The following is a 20,413-nucleotide window of genomic DNA, read 5'->3' on the forward strand; positions in this document are numbered from 1 at the left end:
GAAGGCGAGGAGGGATAGAGAAATATCCCAAACAATCAAAACGGTCTGCGTTTCTTTTTTAAATCAAGAAAGAAAGAAAGAAAGAAAGAAAGAAAGAAAGAAAGAAAGAAAGAAAGAAAGAAAGGAAGGAAGGAAGGAAGAAAGAAAGAAAGAAAGAAAGAAAGAAAGGAAGGAAGGAAGGAAGGAAGGAAGAAAGAAAGGAAGAAAGAAAGAAAGGAAAGAAAGAAAGGAAGGGAGAGAGAGAGGGAGGGAGGGAGGGAGAAAGAAAGAAAGAAAGAAAGAAAGAAAGAAAGAAAGAAAGAAAGAAAGAAAGAAAGAAGGGGGGGCAGGAGGATGTCTCCAAAATAAAAAGCAGAAGAGGATTAATTCCCTGGGTCCAGAACGATGGAAGATTTTGCCCAATTCATTTGGCACCTCGACAATCTTGACAAACGCTGGCCTGTCCTTCAAAATGTTCAAAAGGAGATTTTTTTTTAAAAAAAAAGGAAAGCACAAAAAAAAAAAAACCAAAAAAACCCCCACAACCCCACTGAAATGATCCAGGTGTTAACAGCTGCAGAAAGAAAAGATTTCTGCTAGGAAACAAAACAAAAAAAAAAGAGATTTTTCTCTCTCGGTGCCTTTTCTGATCTTTCTGCGGCCTCATTCTCCAGCGGATTGTCCCGAGGGGGCTGTGGATGTGATGACACCAGTTTGCAACGCCGCCACAACCGCTCTAGGGTCTTCCATTCGAGGTCGTTTGACCTCAGGCTCTCTCAAAAGCTCTTCAGGATCTTTCAGCCCGGCTTCTCTCGTCTGGCTGATGACCACGGGGGTGGAGGAGCTGGCTTGAGCCGCAAGCACCTGCAAGGGATTGGCGAGGGCTGGAGCCGGGGGGAAAAAAACAAGAGAGAAAGGACTTTAGAAAAGCTTGGACAGGGTCTATGTAGATGAAAGGTAAAAGGTTCCCCCTGTCCAGTTGTGTCCGACTCGGGGGGCAGTGCCCGTCTCTGTTTCTTGGCCGAGAGAGCCAGCATTGTCCGAAGACATTTATTTCATGTGGCCAGGATGACTCTACGCCAGGGCTTTTCAACCTTTTCAGCCATTGTACCACTTTTAGGATAGGGCAACATCCGAGTACCACCAGTCGCCTAGCAAGGTGTCAAAAACATGATGACCCCCCAAAAAAAGAAGGAAAAAAGTGATAAAGTACAGGTAGTCCTTGACTTACAACAGTTCGCTTAGTGACTGTTGGAAGTTACAATGGCACTGAAAAAAGTGCCCCCCAAGCCACAGCCGAGCAAGACACCTGCCTGCCCAGCGGCGCTCTTCCTCCTGTCCGAGGTTTTCATTGTTGTGAGCATTTCTGTCGAGGATTGGCAGTGGGGGTGGGGTAGGGGGGTGTTCAGTTTTTATTCCCCCCGTCTGCTGGGTGATTGCAGCAGGTTTTGGTCACTTCACATGACTCTGGGACACTGTGACCGTCATAAATATGAATCAGTTGCCAAGCATCTGAATGTAAATCACAAGACCCTGGAGATGCTGCAACATTCCAGCTGATTGGCGCTTCTTCAGGGCTCAGCAGAAGCACCAGGATCAGCGCTGAGCTCTAGCTGGAGCCTGGCACTGATCCTGGCGCTTCCACTGAGCCCTGACAGCCCCGAAGAAGCGCCAATCAGCTGGAAAGCAGCACTGATCCTGGCGCTTCCACTGAGCCCTGACAGCCCTGCAGCTCCAGCCATCTCTCGCTCAGGCTTGTGCGGTGCTGCCACCGGTTCAGCTCATTCCCCTCCCCCACTACCACTTTTCTAGGATGGTGGCGTACCACCTGCAAGGTGCCAATGTACCACAGGTGGTACCTGTACCACTGGTTGAAAAGCCCTGCTCTACGCCACACTGCTATTTTCTCATTGAGGTGGTACCTATTCATCTACTTGCATTTGCATGCTTTTGAACTGCTAGCTGGGCAAGTGCCAGAATGGGACAACTTGCTGCATCCAACTCGTCACGGACAACTTGCCGTGGGGCAACTCGCTGCGGGAGGATTTAATAATTCAATGACTCAAAATAATTACACGCGCCCACTCACGCCAACAGAACTTCACGCGTGTGTGTGTGCGCCCGGTGTCTGTGCAAGTGTAGCTTCCGCAGCCCGGTTCTGAATGGGCCACGGTCTGGGAATGGGCCACAATCCCGGGGGTTGGGGACCCCTGTTTTGCAAGGCCGAGCAAGCTCGTTTTGCAGAAAGATTCTAAAGGCAGGGAGAATAAAGGAGAATTTGTATATATACCGTAAGTCCCACTGCTTAGGCTGTTTGTGGGAATGGCATGCTTTCCGTTTTGGGTCACTGTGCGGACAGGTAACTGGTGCTGTCCGAGGGCCATGGAGGTGGCTGGCTGCAGGATGGTGACCGTCTGTCCAGGGATGCCCTGACCCATCTGGCTGGCCACTGTCTGGATGACCCGACTGGCAGTTGGTATGGCAGCAAATGTGATGGTGGGCTTCTCATCCAGCCCTGCAGTGAGAGAGAATTTTTGAAATTTATTTATTTAACAACCAAGAGTTTGGGCTCAATTGTGATTGTATTCTTAGTTTTCTTATGATGTCCATACATTTATTTTTGAGTGTCCAATTAATTAAACAGCCTGAAAGAAAGCTGGAGAAATTTGCCTAGCCCTGAGTTAAGCGAGGATCTTCGCCATTCTGGGGACAAGCTACTACCCCGAAGCTCACCGGCCAAGTCCAGGACAGCCCCTGCCGCGTCATGGGTGCTGCCAGCTGGCCCCTGGTTGGTCAGGATGTATCCATTTGCTGAGCTTGCCGAACTCGTCACAACTCGGACCATTGTAACAGTGGGGGCTTGCTGGACCACGTGGACTGCGTGGCCTGGAGGCTGCTGAGAGGTCACGATGGAGGCGGGCAGGTAGGCGAGTGGTTTGGCCATCAGCGCTGAAGGCCTTGGAGGAACAGCCATGATGACCGGCTGGGCACTTACGGGGGATCCTGAAAGAGGGACAGAGAGGGAGGGAGGGAGAGAAAAGGGAGGGAGGGAGGGGAGGGGAAGAGAAGGAAAGGAGGGAGGGAAGAAGACAAGACTCATCAATGGCTACAACGGGAGATTCAAATCCAAAATTCCCAAATAAAGTTAAACAACATTCCACTAAAAACCAAGAACCATTTTCTCCAAACTTGACGATTCTCAACATGTGAAAAAACTGGGGCACTCTGTTGCTCATGATACTCTTTTGGGATTTTTTTTGCAGGATATTCCTCTACTGCTTTGCACCTACTCCATCCAGGAGCCTATCAGGGCGGCAGAAACGCTGGTTAGAGCCCACTTCTCCACCCGAGGCATCCTTACCAGGAGCACTTTGTGAATACCGATACTCTGGGACAGAAGCAAGCTTGGCGCCAAAGTCGTGGTCGTGAGGAATCGGGGATCCTTCTCTCGACATGCACTCTGGAGTCTGTAGGCCACTCGTGTGGGGAGAAAGCAGACCGGGATGAGTAGGGGAGGCGGGGGCGCTCCTGGAAGAGAACGGAGAAGAGTGCAAATCAAAGCAAACATTCTTTGCAACGGCAGTGTGCGTCAGGACTGCCATCCTGCTACGCCATGCATTGCTTGCTCTCAGCCTGCCACACTCAACGGGAGGGGGAGCTGCAGGGTGGGACAAGGGGGCTGTGGTTCCAAGGTCAAACAATGGACTGCAGAGCCATCCAGCCCATGAAGACAGGGACCCTTACTCAAACAAGTTGTTAGCAGGGAGGAAAGTGGTAACAAGGAAAAAGTTATCCCTATGCTTTGGGCAGGAAAACTTCAGATCCAGCTTTGCTCCTTCTGTAACCACTCGGCTTTAGTAAAGTGAACTTTCGTTAACAATGGATCTGAGGGTCTTTCTTTTCTAACTGGCCAGGTTGGGAGGGTTGAGCATCTTGTATTCATCCCTATCTCTTTCATTTTACTAAACTAAGTAGCTAGTCCATAGCATCTTACTGACCTCACTTTCTCTACTCAATTGAGCAAAATACAGCAAGCCCCTTTCCTTCCAATATCAAAGAGTTGTGCCCCAAATTTGGCTACAGGAAGAAAACTGGAAATAGTCATTGCTTCTATTGTTTAAGTTTCTGTTTTTAAATTTTTTTAACCTTTAAATTTTTGTTTTGATAAATCATCCCCTTGGCCAATTTTTCTTTATAGTGGTAAGTGTGGTTTCTGGCTGTTAATAATAATAATAATAAAGTTGGAAGGGACCTTGGAGGTCATCTAGTCCAACCCCCTGCTCAGGCAGGAAACCCTATACCATTTCGGACAAATGGCCGTCCAGTCTCTTCTTAAAAACCTCCAGTGTTGGCGCATTCACCGCTTCTGGAGGCAGGTGGTTCCACTGGTTAATTGTTCTAACTGTCAGGAAGTTTCTCCTTAGTTCTAGGTTGCTTCTCTCCTTGATCAGTTTCCACCCGTTGCTTCTCGTCCTGCCTTCAGGCGTTACATTGAACTTACCGGGAAGAGAGGGGTCCAAATGGGGTTCGGAAGCAGGACACCCCTCTTTGCCTCCGTTTTCGGAATGCCTGCTCCACTAGCTTGCCTTCGGAGGGAGGGTCTATCCGCCAAAAGGAGCCTTTTCCCGGCTCTTCTTGAGAACGGGGGACTTTAATAAAGTATCGGTTCAAGGATAGGTTGTGCCGAATGGAATTCTGCAGGAGGAAAATGGGTTATCCAAGCTGTACGGTTAAAAACTGACAGGTCCAATTTAAGGTGTTGTTTGTCCCCTTTTGAAAGCCCTACATGGCGTGAGGTCAGGTTATTTGAAGGACCATCTTTTCCTAGTTGTGTCTGTGGGGATTCTCAGCCATCCAGGTCATGGTTGTCTCAAAGCTGCTTTTTTTTTCTTTTCTTCCAAGAGGCAACTGGACTTTCTTTGTTTTTCCCCCTGAAGACGTTTCTTCAAGGAAATGAGAAGCAAAATGTCTTCAAAGAAAAAACAAAGGAAGTCCAGTTGCCTGTTGAAAAAACAACAACAAAACCACCTTTGAGACATTTTTTCCTAGTCCTATCTACCCAACCCAACAGAGCGGGGAGACAGGTATGTTACAGATCCCGTCTTAAGAAGGACAATCTAAAGCAGGGGTGGGGAATTATGGCCCCTTTATGGTTTGTGGACTTCAACTCCCAAAATTCCTCAGCCAGGGTCCCCAACCTTGGCAACTTTAAGACTTGTGGACCTCAACTTCCAGAATTCCTCAGCCAAGATCCCCAACCTTGGCAACTTTAAGACTTGTGGACTTCAACTCCCAGAATTTCTCAGCCAGAGTCTCTAACCTTGGCAACTTTTAAGACTTGTGGCCTTCAGCTTCCAGAATTCCTCAGCCAGGCTCTTCAACCTTGGCAACTTTTAAGACTTGTGGCCTTCAACTCTCTGAATTCAACCAAGGTCTCCAACCTTGACAACTTTCAAGACTTGCGGACTTCAACTCCCAGAATTCCTGAGCCAGCCAGTTGAAGTCCACAGGTCATAAAGGGGCCATAGTCTCCCACCCCTGCTCTAAAGGGACCCAGAAGAAGGGAATTTGGAATGGTGGCTTTCTCCCTGTGGAACATCATCCCTGCAGAGATATGATTGGCCCCCACCTTGACACCTTTTCACAAGGCCCTGAAGACACGGTTCTGCCAATGGGCTTGGGGAACCCAGAGTAATACGGAGCCCATCAAATGGCTGGTTTGATTGTCGTTGCGAGAGTTGTGGAAGATTATTGCTTCGTTGTACTGGGGATTTATCTTTGTAAGCTGCCTGGAGTCACTGAGAGTGAGTTGGACGGCCAGATCCATTTTCTTAAATAAGTAAATAAAAAATAAACATGGGATGAGTCGTTCCGAGTCCCTTACCTGCCAGCCTTTGTCTGCTGTCCTGTAATACGGATAATGCTTCGTAATGTGAGCATAGATCCCACTTAGTGTTAATTGCTTGTCCTGAGCTGACGAGATAGCTTGAACAATGAGCTGGGCGTAAGAATACGGTGGCTTGGATTCATCCTGCGGACCAGAAACACAAACACAAAAGACGCAAGGGAGGTTTTTTTAGCCGCTTCGCAAATCATTAATAATTTAGACCTGAGCTTGTCTAACAAGATGGGAGGCAACTGAACAGCTGCTTTTCAAAGTAAAGGAGGACTGGGAAAAAATAAAATAAAATAAAAACCGAAGACCCCGTTTTTTCGATCTGCAAACCCACTTGAAATTCTTAACCTCAGACGCACGTCCAAATAGCCACAGGCTTGCCATTTAACCACCATTGCTGCTACTGTGTTTTGCAAACCCTTTTTAGTGGTTGCAATAATCTGGGTGGACTTTTTAGAGTTGCTAGCTAAGCCCCGGAGCGCCGTGTAATACCAGACAAAATAGATTATTGATCCGCGCAGTTAACAGATAGCTTGAGAAATCTCGCCTTAAAACGATTCCTCGTGAGTCTGTCAGAGTGAGGCCAGCTTTGGACATAATATCAAGAGCTCAAATCCAACAGGAGCTTTGAGGCTTTGCCAGGCTGGCCTTGGAAACGTGTTGGAAGGGTGCCAGGCTGGAGAAAGCTGGTTTGAACGCCATGCCAAGGGTGGTAGTTCAACCATCTGAACCCTAGGTGATTTTTGGAGTCAGGAGAGGGCAGTTGTGAGCGGGTTGGAGAAAGGGAGGAGGGTCACACAGTTGCTTTCTGCCTATTCCTGCCACAATTGTGGGTCTGAATTCCTGGAAGTTTCTCCTTCACCCTTTGGTCACCACACAATATTGCTTCCTCAATGGAGGATGAAGAGGCATTGGATGATGGGAACTCTGCTCTTGTTGGCCAAGGCGATGGTCAACTTGGGTGTAGTAGCAGAGGACAAGGTGAGAGAGCAGAAGACGTGGTAGCTGATCCTCTCTCCTGACTTCCCTCATCTTTTCTACAACCCCTACTAGGGAACAAGAAGAAGACCAGATCCCACTGACCCAAGGTTTCTCCAGGTCTCAAGATGGCCTCCTCTCTTCTTTGCTATCTATGCCCCTTACCCTCCCGAACACTGACCCGGCTTTTGCAAAATGGACAAGGAGAAGGGTCTTCCAACCTTGGGGCTGTCTCCCCCAGAGGCGTCCGTCTGCTGCTCCAAAGTAGCTTTTGCTGCGTATTCGGCAGCCAGTTGGAGATCAGAGGTAACGTTGTGGGTAAAGCGAAAACCTGAGGAACCAGCACCACGGGGACTAGCCGGGCAGGAATTAGGAACACTGCAGGGAGGAAAGACAGAGATGTTAGGGCTGTTCACTCTGCTAGTGTCAGGTACAAAAAAAAACAAAACAACAGGTTCACACGTGAAGGTCCAGGTGATTTATTGCTACTCCTGTCTATGCACAGAAATCTTCTCAGTTAATGGTTAGCAACTGCTTGGAGTTGCATTAACAGAGGGATAGAATCAAGATCACGTGAAGTGTTAATACCACTTTACAAGGCCTCGTTAAGGCCACACTTGGAATACGGCATCCAGTTTTGGTCACCACGATGTAAAAAAGATGTTGAGACTCTAGAAAGAGTACAGAGAAGAGCAACAAAAATGATCAGAGGACTGGAGGCTAAAACATATAAGGAACGGTTGCTGGAATTGGGTATGTCTAGTTTAATGAAGAGAAGGACCAGGGGGGACATGATAGCAGTGTTCCAATATCTCAGGGGTTGCCCCAAAAAGGAAGGGGTCAAGCTATTTTCCAAAGCGCCTGAAGGCAGGACAAGAAGCAACGGGTGGGTTCATCCGTTTTAATCTTACAAGCCACCCTGATTTATTTGTGCGAGATGGGCAGCTAAATAAATCGTATCAATAAATCAATGCCTTTATTTATTTAGTATGTTTATATAGCTCTACACCTCACAAACATGTGACTTTGGGCAGCAGGGCACAACAGCTAAAAACTCTCCCTGACAAGCTAAAAACAGTCAAACATAAATAAAAATAAACAGATAAACCATCAACCCAGCAGCCAAACCTATCAACCATCAATCCAATTAAGAGAAGTAAGTCTCTTTTGGATCCTGCAAAAAGCAGACAAGTACAATCCGTCTCACCTTTTTAAGAATTTCACATAATTTTTTTTTTTTTAACTGACTTTTTCTTCTGAAGAGCCATCAAGAGGGTGCAAAAGAAATTAAAACCACAAGGTACATTTATTTACAACTGCAGATAAGGAACTTGTGGTTCTCTAGAAGTTTTACCCAACTAAAATACTTCTAGCCAGGTCTTCTGTTTTTATACCGTCACATGATTTTGTTAGACTGAAAGACAAATCAACCTGAAAGAGAAACTAAGATAAGATGAACCTGTTGAAGCTTAGACCTTCCTAATGATTTGACCTCAGGTCCACTTCCTTCAAAACTAACATAAGAAGTCAACGAAGATCCTAACTCTTTGGTTTCCTTCCCATTTATGAGAGGACTTCTAAGAATTTCAGCCTAACCTGGGCACAGAGGGCAACCTTTGTTGACCCAGCTCCAAAACAAGGCTGTTTTATCCTTAGCATTAAACAATTTCCAGTTTGGAGAGCAAATTTCCAGAGACCACTGAAATTCTGGAAGAGAAGGGTGGAATATTCCATTTTTTTTCTTCTGCACAAGGCTCTACAACGTTCCTTTTCTGGATCCATGGATTTTGCCCATCCCTAATGCAGACCGAGATTTGTTAGTTGTGTTTTGCTGTTTCTGAACTAATTTCTGAAAGCTGCATCTAAGTTACATTAAAATAATCGGCCAACCTCTGCCCCATCAACAAAGCGGTGTTATTTTGGAGCGATAGAAAAACTACCTTTTGCCCTTTACCGGTACACTGGAGATTTATTTCCAAAGAGTTGGCATACGACATGCGATTTTGCTCGGGTTGATGTTTAACTGGCTACCGATGGCGGTCCTACCTCGCAAAGGTGGGCTGTGTGTGTTTTCACAATAAACATTACGAGCCGTTCCTTCTGAGAACCCACTGGGGAAATCACACCTTTTAATTCTTAAAAAAATATTTTTTAAATCATGGAATACACACCGCGACAATGTCAGCAGGGGGAAAAATAATAATCCTAATAGACAATGAGAAAAAGGCCACATATATTCTTGGTGATTAAAGTAAATATAAACAAAGCATCAGTTCCTGTTTTAAATGTACATCTTCCAAAGGAGAAATTGAAAGCTAAATCCCATTCACAAGATCATCTCTCGTTGCAACCATCATGCTAAATAAATTGATTTAAGTAATTTATCCTGTCTGACTCAAGTGTTCAAGAGTTTATCTTCCCTGAAGTCTTCAGGTTTGGTTTTATACCACAATGTTAATTTTTCCTGTGATTCTGGATCCAAATGTAACTGCTTACCTATTAAAAGCTAAATAGGTTTAAAAGCTGCCAAGGCTGAATTGGGGGCACCTCTGGGATTTTTTTTGGGGGGGGCAGGCATAAGCAGTCTGTTATCTTAGATTGCTTGTATCCCAAGTTATGGTTTGCTTAATCCCGGTTTGGTGAACAAAATACCACGATCTGTCTTCACACAATGGTTTTGGAACAATGCAAGGACTGAGTTATTTTTCCTGATGGTTAGCCCATAGTACATTTCTAAGGTAAATTATGCAACGGTGAGAGTTATATTTTGAAAATCTGATCTACGGATTTTCAAAATATAACTCTCACCGTTGCATAATTTACCTTAGAAATTTGTAGTGAAGTTTAGATCTGTTGATGATTAAATTATCTTTATTGTCCTCCTGAAGTTAATGATTGAACCAAGGGTTGGGGCGTAACAGGACAATGTTTAACCAGTGGAACTGAGCAGATCTTTTCAGATAGGCCAAAAATAGTGAGTTGGTTCACGACAGATCTCCAACCGAGTATGTTCACACCTTACATTATCCCATAAGGTAGCTTCTTTTGGCTTAGATTGGTTTTACAAACTACTCTTCGTGGCGTTGTGTGTTGTGTGATCCCCAACAAGATATGGTGGATGCAAACCACAGGTAATCCAACCAGCTTAGGACAAGGATGTCCAACTTTGGCAACTTGTAGACTGGCTGGGGGATTCTGGGAGTTGGTCCACAAGTCTTAAAGCTGTCAAGGTTGGAGACCAAACATGGCTGGCTGAGGAATTCTGGGAGTTGAAGTCCACAAGTCTTAAAGCTGTCAAGGTTGGACACCCTGGCTTAGAAGATGCAAGTTGACACTGAGGAGAAGTTGTCAAGTTACAGTCTTTTGTTTGTTGTATTTCAATTTCTTGCTGAAAAAGAGTACTGTCTTACCGGGGATAAGGGCCACAAGAGGGCACTCACAACCCAAGCTGTAAATCTAGACGAAAACACACACATTGCCAAAGAACAACACAGAACAAAAAATAAGTAATGGCTGCTTAAGCTCCTGCCTCTTTCAGGAAAACACGAGAGAGAGTCTGTTGTAGGAGGATTAAGAAGCAAGCAAGGCCAACAATCTTGGTCAAGTTTGACCCGAGGGAGGCCATCTTTCAAGAAAGGCAGGCTAAAATGGGATGATTTCACACGCAGGCTCACAAAAACTATACTGCAAGTATTACAAAGCCCATACTGTGTGGCCCTCAAGGGTCACCTCCATGGGATGGTCAAGAGGGTGTCAAGATGATGGCCACAATTACTTCCGTCATCTTGACTTCTTCGATTAACTGCTTCTTGTAGCCCCTCCTTCATGTAAGCTGTGTTTTCATCTGTCTTCAACCATCATGGGCCAAACCCACCATAGTTAAAGCAATGTGCGAAGTATGCTGAACAGAATGCTTGGTTATGGGTTATGAGACGTTGTGAACATTACCCAGAAGCTATCTATGAGTAGAAAAGCAACATAAAATACTGCCCTTCAGGAAATAATTGAAGTTTTTCCTCCAAAAAAGGGAGGATATTTGTAGCTCAAGGGACCTTGGTGCTCTCTGAGCTTGGTTGTTTTCTTGCAGACATTTCGTGACCCAACTAGATAACATCATCAGTGCTAGGAGGAAGAGGGGTTTGCAGAGAGGAGGAGGAGGGAGAAGAGGACTGTGGGGTTCTTGGTGCTCTCTGAGCTTGATGGTTTTCTTGCAGACATTTCGTGACCCAACTAGATAACATCATCAGTGCCAGAAGGAAGTAGGATTGGTGGAGAGGAGGAGGAAGGGGGCCAGGAGGAAGAGGAGGAGGACTCTTCTGTCCTTGGTGCTCTCTGAGCTTGGTTCTTTTCTTGCAGATGTTTCCTTACCTGAACTAAGTAACGTCATCAGTGCTAGACGCAGAGATCATCAAGGACCCTCCATTGAAACTTAGCCAACGGAGATGCAATATCATATAGACCAGAAATTTGTGGGAAAGAATCGACAAGGGATATGAGGAATCCAAAACTGAAAGGTATGTTCTTTGTGGAAATTACAAAAACATATTTCTGCTCTTTCAGGTATATGTAGCTTCAGTCAATACAACTGGCCATCCTCTGAAACTGCTTCCAATTCCCGTTTGAGGAGGTGATTGGATTCTCAAATATTTGCAAAAAGAGCTTCAGAAAGAACTGAAAGATTCTTGGCATCACCATGGAAAGAGATGTTGGTTTCTACATTTGGCTGAAGACCGTGCACCTCGTGTTTTCCCCGTCAAGCAACCCATGCAACTTAGCGACAGGAAAAACAGGATTATAATCCAAACCTAAACATAATCCAATTGAGCAACAGGTTGCTGTGTCGTTCTTTTTCCTGAACTGGGGCCCCTCCTGTTCTTCTGGATATCAACTCCCACAATTCCTTTCGGCCTTGGTCCCTAGGAATTCTGGGAGTTGGAAGTTCAACGTCTCTTAGGGACCATGAATGGCATGGACACAGAAGTAAAGGTGGTCCCTCAAGTTACACCATTCGCTTAGCATCCATTCAAAGTTACAACAGCTATGAAAAAACTGACTTAATAATCCGTCCTGCAATTATGACCTCTGTGGCATCTCCAAGAACTGGCGATCAATTTATTTAGCCTATGGCGTATCACGCATGGCATAGTAACATATATTAACAGTTTTGGTGATCAAAATTCAGCTCCTTAGCAACTGAGTATGTAATTATGATGGTTGCAGAATCCCTGGGTCACGTGATCACCGTTTGTGATTTTCCCAGCCAGCGCCCAAGAAGCAAAGTCAACGGGGGAAGCTGGATTCATTTAATGACCGCATGCAGTTCACTTAACTGCAGTAATTCGTGGTTAAAAAAAAAAAAAGCTCATAAAATTAGACGTGACTCACTTAATAAGCGCCTTGGAAATTCTGGTTCCAATTGTGGTCTTAAGCCGAGGACTATCTGGCATTGGGCTCTAAGTAGACAAACTGACCGACTTGCCTTCCCCGATGAAGAAATTGGGGTACATGGAACAGACCAAGGTTTGCAAAATTATACAGAGCAGAATAGACAACTCCAGGGAAGAACTAGACCCAAAGGTAGGCAACCTCGGCTCTTTTATGACTCATGGACTTCAACTCCCAGAATTCCTGAGTCAGCATAGGAATGCTGACTCAGGAATTCTGGGAATTGAAGTCCATGAATCATAAAAGAGCCGAGGTTGCCTACCCCTAAACTAGACCAAGATAGGGAAAAGTTCTTTTCAAGGCTGCAAACTTTTTCCAGTCGCGGTTCTCTTTGTTTCTAAACACACACACACACACACACAAGGAGGGGGGCTCCACTGAAATAAGCCGATGACCCCTCCTTCAAAAGGAGAGGGTCTGAATTTTTGATAGGCACCCAGCCAAGGGAAGCAAGACTGCACCTATATATATATTTATACTGTATATATATGTGTGTGTCTGTGTGTGTGTGTGTGTGTATTTTCTGAAAGGGACATGTTGTGTAAGGAACAGGCTTGGTCAGTTTGGTGCACACCTTTCATTACAGCTTCAAAAATGTTGCCCCAGAACCTCAAAATGTGTGCAGCAGATAAGAGACAGCCACACCCGTAAAGGGTTTTCCCGGATCGTTTCCTGGAGACTGTCTGAAGCCTTCCACACTGTAGCCGAGCCAGGATCTGACCCATAGTGGTTGCATTCCATTCAACACAACGCACACACACAGCCTGCATTCGGAGAGCAGAACGGCGACAGTGGCTAACAAGATTTTATGCAGATCTGAGACTTAAATGGTATAGGGTTTCCTGCCTGAGCAGGGGGTTGGACTAGATGACCTCCAAGGTCCCTTCCAACTTTATCATCATCATCATCATCATCATCATCATCATCATCATCATCATCATCATCATCATCGTCGTCGTCGTTTGCTATACGATTTGCTTAATGGCCATGTTGACTTGTTTAACAACCAGAGTTAAAAAATGGTCAGAAACTCGAATCTGGTCTTCTTTTAAGGAAGAGACAAATTACCTTAAGGTCAGGCAGGAAAGAGGTAAGAAAACACTTGTTCATCTCTTACTACCTGGCCCGGAACGAAGTAGAGATATCCTCCCCCCCCCCTTTAAGCACTTCTTGACTTGCGGCATCAAGAGAACTTCTTGGAATGAAAAGCAACGTCATGGTTTGTGGTCCAGCAAAGGAGCGACCTCACAACCTACCAGATGGTCTTTCTGCAATTTGTGACTTGTGGAACTCAAGGTTGCTCCTGGCAACAGCTATGCCTTGCAGAAAACAGCTGGTTCCCCTGGCCTCATCCTTTCTTGTGCCTGGTTTTTGTTTTTCTAGATTTTCAATTTTGTGACCTTGATTGTATTGGTCAAGAGCTGTAGATAAAGGGGGGGGGGAAGAGAGAGAGCTTTTGGAAATGCTGAATTGAAGCAACAGGACCACCGCTGTGGCATTAATGGTTCCACAAAAGGTGGTGGGAGGTAGAAAAACACGAGGCTCTCCTAGGCCAAGATGTAACAAATTTTAAGAAACCTTGTGAGTTCAAGGTGGACTGGAGTCTGGATGACTGTGTCCATCCATACCTCGTGGCAATGACAGAAATGATTTACCAATTCTGGGTTAGAGATGGTTGTTCAATGTCCTGTGGTTTGGCCAAGAACCCTAGACTCCTGGAAAGACCTGCCATCCAAGTATTAACTGGACTGGATCTCCCTAAGGCTTGTCATCTGCTTCCTTTATTCATTGGATTAAAAAGTCTGTATTTCAATCGGGGTTTCTCAACCTAAGCAACCTGATGTGTGGACTTCAACCCCAAAATTTCCTAGTCAACATGGGTGGACTTCAATCCTTGCTCTATGAGGGAGATGGGTGGCTTCTAGATAGATAAGATAGCTAGATAAAGCCTCCAGATTTCCTAATCAGCTTGGGTGGACTTCAACTCCCAGAATTCCTCAGCAGCCTGCTGGCTGGGGAATTCTGGGAGTTGAAGTCCACACAACTTCAAGCTGGCAGGGTAATAGATACCCACATTCATGATGATTCTGTGGTAAGAAACAGGGCTATGTTTTTATGATTATTTTGAGTACTGATTGAATCGACAGATTGGTAGATTGTGTTGGGAGATTGATAATTTCTGTTTATATTTAAAAAACAATTGCCTGGCGTTGTTGTTGATTGTGGCTTCTCAGCTATTTAGAGACAAAGGCCACATAAAAGGACCTGTAATGCATATTTTAGAAAGTGTTTTTCTAATCGGGATGCTTTAGTTTCAGCAACAGAAAATCACAGTTTGTCTAACAAGAAGAGAAACATCTCAACCAGTAATATAGATCAGTCCAAGCAAAGGTTTTTAAATTCAGACACCTATCAAGATGTTAAGAATGAAGTTTGAGAAGCAGAAATTAAGAGTGAACACACTATGCCCAACAGCCAAGCCTTCACACCATTAATCTTATTTTTCCCTGTCTATTCCAGGTTTCCCCCCCCCCCTTAAAAATATGAACAGCTGAAAGCCAGAAGGTATAACTCTATTTTATGATCGTAAGGATGGCTGGTTTCTTCTGTCTGGTTAAACTTCATATTTACATTTAATAAATATACCAAACCTGGTAATTTTATGAGCATGCTAAGGCTCATTCATAATAAAGCGTGTTATGTTTTTCAAGTAGCAAAATCAATACAGATCAGTGAAAGGAGCTGCAAAAATGACTGTTATTACTGATTCCCAGTTTTTCTAGGCATTTCCGCCCCCCCAGAGAAAGCTCTCACGTTTTTGATGTTGACACAGTTATGTAACAATTAGAATGAAAAAAAGGTCACAAAAAATGAAAACTGTCCACTCCAGCAGCCTAATTAGGAGTTGAAAGAGAGAGAAAAAATTACTAATTATTTTTATGCTACCGCTAAGAAATCTCTTAGTGAGTTGCTAAATTGCTGAAAATCAGATCATGAAGACACAAGATGCCAAGCCTGCAAGAAGCTCTTTAAAAACAAGTTTTATGTACGAATTTATGTACGAGTTTATGTACGAACAGGCAGTCCTTCAATTGCTTACATCCCAACGGAAACATCATTTTTAGATATTTTCACTTACAAACAAAATTTACTACAATAAAAAAACAACACCCATATCTATTACTTTATTTCTAACCGGGTTGACTTTCATTTTGGCATGCCAGTTTTTTTCTCCTTTTTTTTGTAAGCCATTTTTATCTCGATCTGTTTCTAACTAAACTGTTTTTCTTCTGTATTATTGTTGTTTTTTTTAAAAAAAAACAACAACAAAAAAACTGAAGGCCGTGGTTAAAAATATTAAAAGACTTTTAACACCCTGCAGCTTTAAATGGTTTGCAGCTCATCCTAACCTTTGGATTTGTTCACAAAGGTAAACCAGCTCCTGTACAAAACAGGAAGAAATACGGTACACCAACTTGCATTTCAAGTTTTTTTTTTGTTTTAAACCTCGAGGGCCTTATTAACACCCCTCTGCCTCTAAAACGCCCGTACACCCAACGTTCCTGCTTTATATTTTCTGTAAAAAAAAATAAATCTTGGCTTGTCACCGTTTTTTCTATTCTGGCAGTTTGCAGACAAAGCATGATCTCAGCGAAGGATGTTCCTACTGGCATTTTACACCCAGCCAAGAGCTGTTTCCTTCTCTGTTCTGCAACGCAGTAAACAAAACAGAAAATTGCCCACACATAACTGGCTTTCCTTTTTTTTAATAGTCCCTGGCTTAACAAATTCCAAATTCAAAACAAAGGCTTTTAGCCTGTTCAAAGCCAACTAACTACTGCTCTCACGGACTGGAGAAAAAAATCGAATTATTATTGCCTTGCCTTTAACGTGGGGAAACAGCAACTTAAGATTTAAGTGAGGGTCTAAGAGGGGAAAAAAAAAACAGAGGGGTGGGTGGGAGAAGAGGAAGACGAAGGAGGAAGGAACAGAGGCAAAGAACTCTTAAACACAACAGGCTCTTTTTGTTGAAACTGCTAAAGCTGGTAGGACTTGCTAAGCAAGGCATAATTCTAATTAAAAAAAAACCACTCCACCGCCATACTTTCGATTTTAAATGACTTTGGAAGAGCAGAGTGTCAGACTTAACTCCTTCAATTTATTTCTAAGGAGTAGAGAGATAGTCCTCAACTTATTGTCACAGCTGAGCCCAAAATTTATGTCGCTAAGCGAAACATTTGTTCAAGGAGTTTTGCCCCACTTTACCACCTGGCTTGCCCTAATTGTTAAGTGAATTGCTGCAGTTGTTAACATTAGTAAAACACCGTCGTTAAGTGAAACTGGCTTCCCCCCCCATGGACTTTGCTTGTCAGAAGGTTGCAAAAGGGGATCACGTGACCCGGTACGCTCATAAATATGAGTCAGTTGCCAAATGTCTGGATTTTTGGTCACGTGACCACGGGGAGGCTGCAACGGTCGTTAAGTGTGAGAAACGGACATAAGTCGCTTTTTTCACTGCAAGTTTGAACAGTCGCTAAACGAACGCTTGTTAAGTTGAGGTCTACTTGTAGAGTGTTGGAAAGGAAGAAGGAATGTAAAATTCCTTTCTCAAAGACTAGGGTGTCATTTGAACCCACCACTCTCTGAGATGGGACACAGTCCACCATCTCCACCTTAGGACTGACTCTGCCTTGAGAACCATCGTCAGATGGATAGATTTTATTTCCCCCCCCAGACCCAGCTTTTGATTAAAATTTCCCTGGAACAGAAATTCCAGAGAATTGCAAAAACACGGACACGTTTTCTACGGGGGGGGGGCAGATTGTCTTTAATCGAAGGGCGCTAGTAGAATTTAAATTGCGTTTCCTTGGAAGCCAAGATGGTTAGAGGATGGTCTTGAGCAAATCAAGACAAAACAGACGAACTTTTTCCCAGTATTTTTTTTAAAAAAGAAAGAAAGTTATAGAGAGAAAAGGCTGGGAAGAGCCACAACGAGAAACCACAGAGAAGCAGAGCAGGGATGGCCTAACAGATTGTTTGTTTGCGAATCGTATTCCGGTAAACGCTGCCGCTTAGCTTGAGCAAAACAAACAAACGGAGGGGGGGGGAAAAAAGAAGGAATCATAATCATAATCATCATCAAAGTTGGGAAGTGTCTGCCAGCACAGGGGAAGGAGGGAGGGAAGGGAAGGAGGGAGGGGGCGGTCTCTGATTTCCAAAAAGGAAACGAACTTGGGATCTGCGTTGGAAAACTTTCCCGGGGACCAATCAGGAGCACGCAGGGTGCGGGCACACCAAATTAGGTAAGCGAAGGCTGCCAAAAGGGGTGGGATGGGATGGGGTGGGGTGGGGGGGACAGGGAAGGAAAGCTGATCGCAGGAGAACAGTTTCCTAGCACAACCAGGAGGGGGAGGAACCCGAAGAGAGAAAGGTTTTTTCTCTCTCTCTCTCTTTCTCTCTCTTTCTCTCTCTCTCTTTCTCTCTCTCTCTCGCCTTCTTGCTGGGATGGTTGGCATTCCTCAAAAAAAACGAGCCTGCAAAGGCAGAGAGGGAGAGAGATGCCTGGTGTCGTGGCAGACTTGAGTAACAAAGCCTCTTGGACCAACCGGATCCTCCCCTAGCCCCCGTTTGCATAAAAAAATGAGAGATCTGGTGCGCTAAGATAGAGTGCCTTGGAATATGGAGGCTCTGCTTGGCACCGGCTTTCCCCCTTGCAGGGCTGTGGGGGTAAATCCCAGCTGCCTGCAGTCAAGGAAGTAAAAGTGAATGAAAGGAGAAGTAGTGAAGGACGCAGGGAAGGAGAAAACCCGGAGGGCTCCTTTTTCAGCCCGTTCAGCGGAAGTGAAAAGTTTTGAGTGACTTTATAGGACGAGGGCAATGCCCGAGCTTAAACTTTTCCTTCTTTGCGAGGGAGGAAGGAAGAACAAATTTTTTTAAAGGGGGGGGGGGGAGAAAGGAAAGGTGAGGGGAAGGAAGGATGGAAGGAAGGAAGTGTTAAGAAGGAAAGAAGTGGAGGAGTAGAGAAGAAGGAAGGGAGGGAGAGAGAGAGGGAGGGAGAGGAAGAGAAAAGAAAAGAAGGGAGGAAGGTAGTGGAGGGGTAGAGAGAAAGGAAAGAAGGTTAAGAGGGAAAGAAGAGGGGGAGGGAGGGAAGGAGGGAGGGAGAGGAAGAGAAAATAAAAGAAGGGAGGAAGGTAGTGGAGGGGTAGAGAGAAAGGAAAGAAGGTTAAGAGGGAAAGAAATGGAGGGGAAGGAAGGAAGGAAGGAAGGAAAAAAAGAGAGAAGAAGGGAAGGGGAAAGTGAAATTTTGTATTAAGACTCAGAATGAGACCATAGGATAGTGAGGGGGGGGCTGCTCTGCCCCCACTTCCACCTTAACTCTTTTGCTCAAAAGGATGCTCAGGGGTCAATCCCAGGCAGCCATCAAAAGACCCCTCCCCACTTTTTCATTTCCATGACAAAGTGCATTTCAAAACCACAGCAAGGTGGCGGGGGGGGGCTTAGCTGCTGCCAGTTTGGCCCACCCCTTTCCCTCCTTGCTGCGTCCCACCCAGGCCCCAAAAGAGAAGAAGGATGCTGCTCGATCAGGTGAGGCCACCTGCTTGAGTGACGCAGGTAAGAAAAGTCTGAAAACTGTAATTCCAGCCCATCTAACGGAGCATCAAGTGGAACCAAGCTGATGCAGCCAGATGTGGTCCTCTCTCAGCCTCTAGAGCAGGGGCCTTCAAACCTTGGCAATTTTAAGACTAGTGGACTTCAACTCCCAGAATTCCTCGCCCGCATAGCTGGCTGAAGGATTCTGGGAGTTGAAGTCCACAAGTCTTAAAGTTGCCAAGTTGGAGATCTGGCTGAGGGACTCTGGGAGTTGAAGTCCACAAGTCTTCCAGTTGCCACGGTTGGAAACCCTGGCTGAGGAATTCTGGGAGTTGAAGTCCACAAGTCTTAAAGTTGCCAAGGTTGGAGACCTGGCTGAGGGATTCTGGGAGTTGAAGTCCACAAGTCTTCAAGTTGCCACGGTTGGAGACCTCTACTCTAGCAGGTCTCCAGCATCTCCAGTTCAGAGGAGACTTCACACTTCTCAGGACCCTTGGACTCTGCGATGGAGATCTTGGGTCTCTCCCTCCACCAGCTTGGGAAATGACTCGTTTCCCATCCAGACCAGCAAGCTCAAGCTTGCCTGTGTCAACACTGGCTCTAGGGCGTGTCAAGCTCAACGTATCAGTCTGGGGCACGTGATTTTTTTTGCTTCCTGAAAAAAAGTGAAGTCACCACAGAAATAAAAAGACACCCATCGCCTTCCCCCTTCCCACTTCAGCGCCATAGTTCCAGCCAGGACCTCTGACAAAGCCTGCAGAAGATAACTCATGACTTCACAGCTTCAAGTTTCCCGTGAGCTTTGACCCAAGTTGTCCAAGATCATCATCATCATCATCATCATCATCATCATCATCATCATCATCATCATCATCATCATCATCATCATTTTATAGCACGCCTTTCTTATTTTTATAAACAACTCAAGGCAGCAACGTACTTGAATACTCCTCCCTCCTCCTATTTTCCCCACAAACGACAACCCCCCGAGGTGGGTTGGGTTGAGAGAGGGGAACTGGCTTAAAGTCATCCACCAAGCTCTCATGCGGTGGGACTGGAACTCCCTTGTCTCCTGGTAACGGACCCAAAAATCATCCAGTTGGATTTTATGCCAAAGGCGGGACTAGAACCCACAGTCTCCTGGTGATTGGCCTATATCACTTAGCAGAATAGAATAGCAATATAGAATAGAATAGCAATATAGAATAGAATAGAATTCAGAATAGAATAGAATAGAATGGAATAGAGCTGGAAGGGACCTTGGAGGTCTTCTAGTCCATCCCCCTGCTCAAGCAGGAGAACCTATACCATCTCAGACAAGTGACTGTCTAGCCTCTTCTGAAAAATCTCCAGTGATGGAGCACCCACGATTTCTGAAGGCAAAGCTGTTCCACTAGTTGATTGTCCTCACTGTCAGGAAGTTTCTCCTTAATTCTAGGTTGCTTCTGTCTTTGTTCAGTTTCCAACCATTGTTTCTTGTCCTGCCTCCAGGCGCTTTGGAGAATAACGTGACCCCCTCGTCTT

The 20,413-nt window shown here is 45.1% G+C and overlaps 1 protein-coding gene across 1 annotated transcript in view; it reads right to left on the reverse strand.

The window, feature by feature from the left end:
- Nucleotides 1-599: 599 nt before the first annotated feature.
- Nucleotides 600-20,413, reverse strand: part of FOXK1 (forkhead box K1) — a 39,679-nt gene continuing 19,865 nt past the window's right edge. Inside the window, exons 3-9 of the mRNA XM_015819516.1 lie at nt 7,075-7,231; nt 5,864-6,010; nt 4,481-4,674; nt 3,341-3,507; nt 2,713-2,982; nt 2,270-2,494; nt 600-863 (exon numbers count right to left, since the gene is read on the reverse strand). Coding sequence (XP_015675002.1) covers nt 643-863; nt 2,270-2,494; nt 2,713-2,982; nt 3,341-3,507; nt 4,481-4,674; nt 5,864-6,010; nt 7,075-7,231 — 1,381 coding nt within the window. The 3' untranslated portion in view covers nt 600-642. The remainder of the gene's footprint in view (nt 864-2,269; nt 2,495-2,712; nt 2,983-3,340; nt 3,508-4,480; nt 4,675-5,863; nt 6,011-7,074; nt 7,232-20,413) is intronic.

This window comes from Protobothrops mucrosquamatus, unplaced genomic scaffold, assembly GCF_001527695.2.
Source record: "Protobothrops mucrosquamatus isolate PMUCROS unplaced genomic scaffold, P.Mucros_1.0 scaffold942, whole genome shotgun sequence".
In the NCBI taxonomy this organism is placed as follows: Eukaryota; Metazoa; Chordata; class Lepidosauria; order Squamata; family Viperidae; genus Protobothrops; species Protobothrops mucrosquamatus.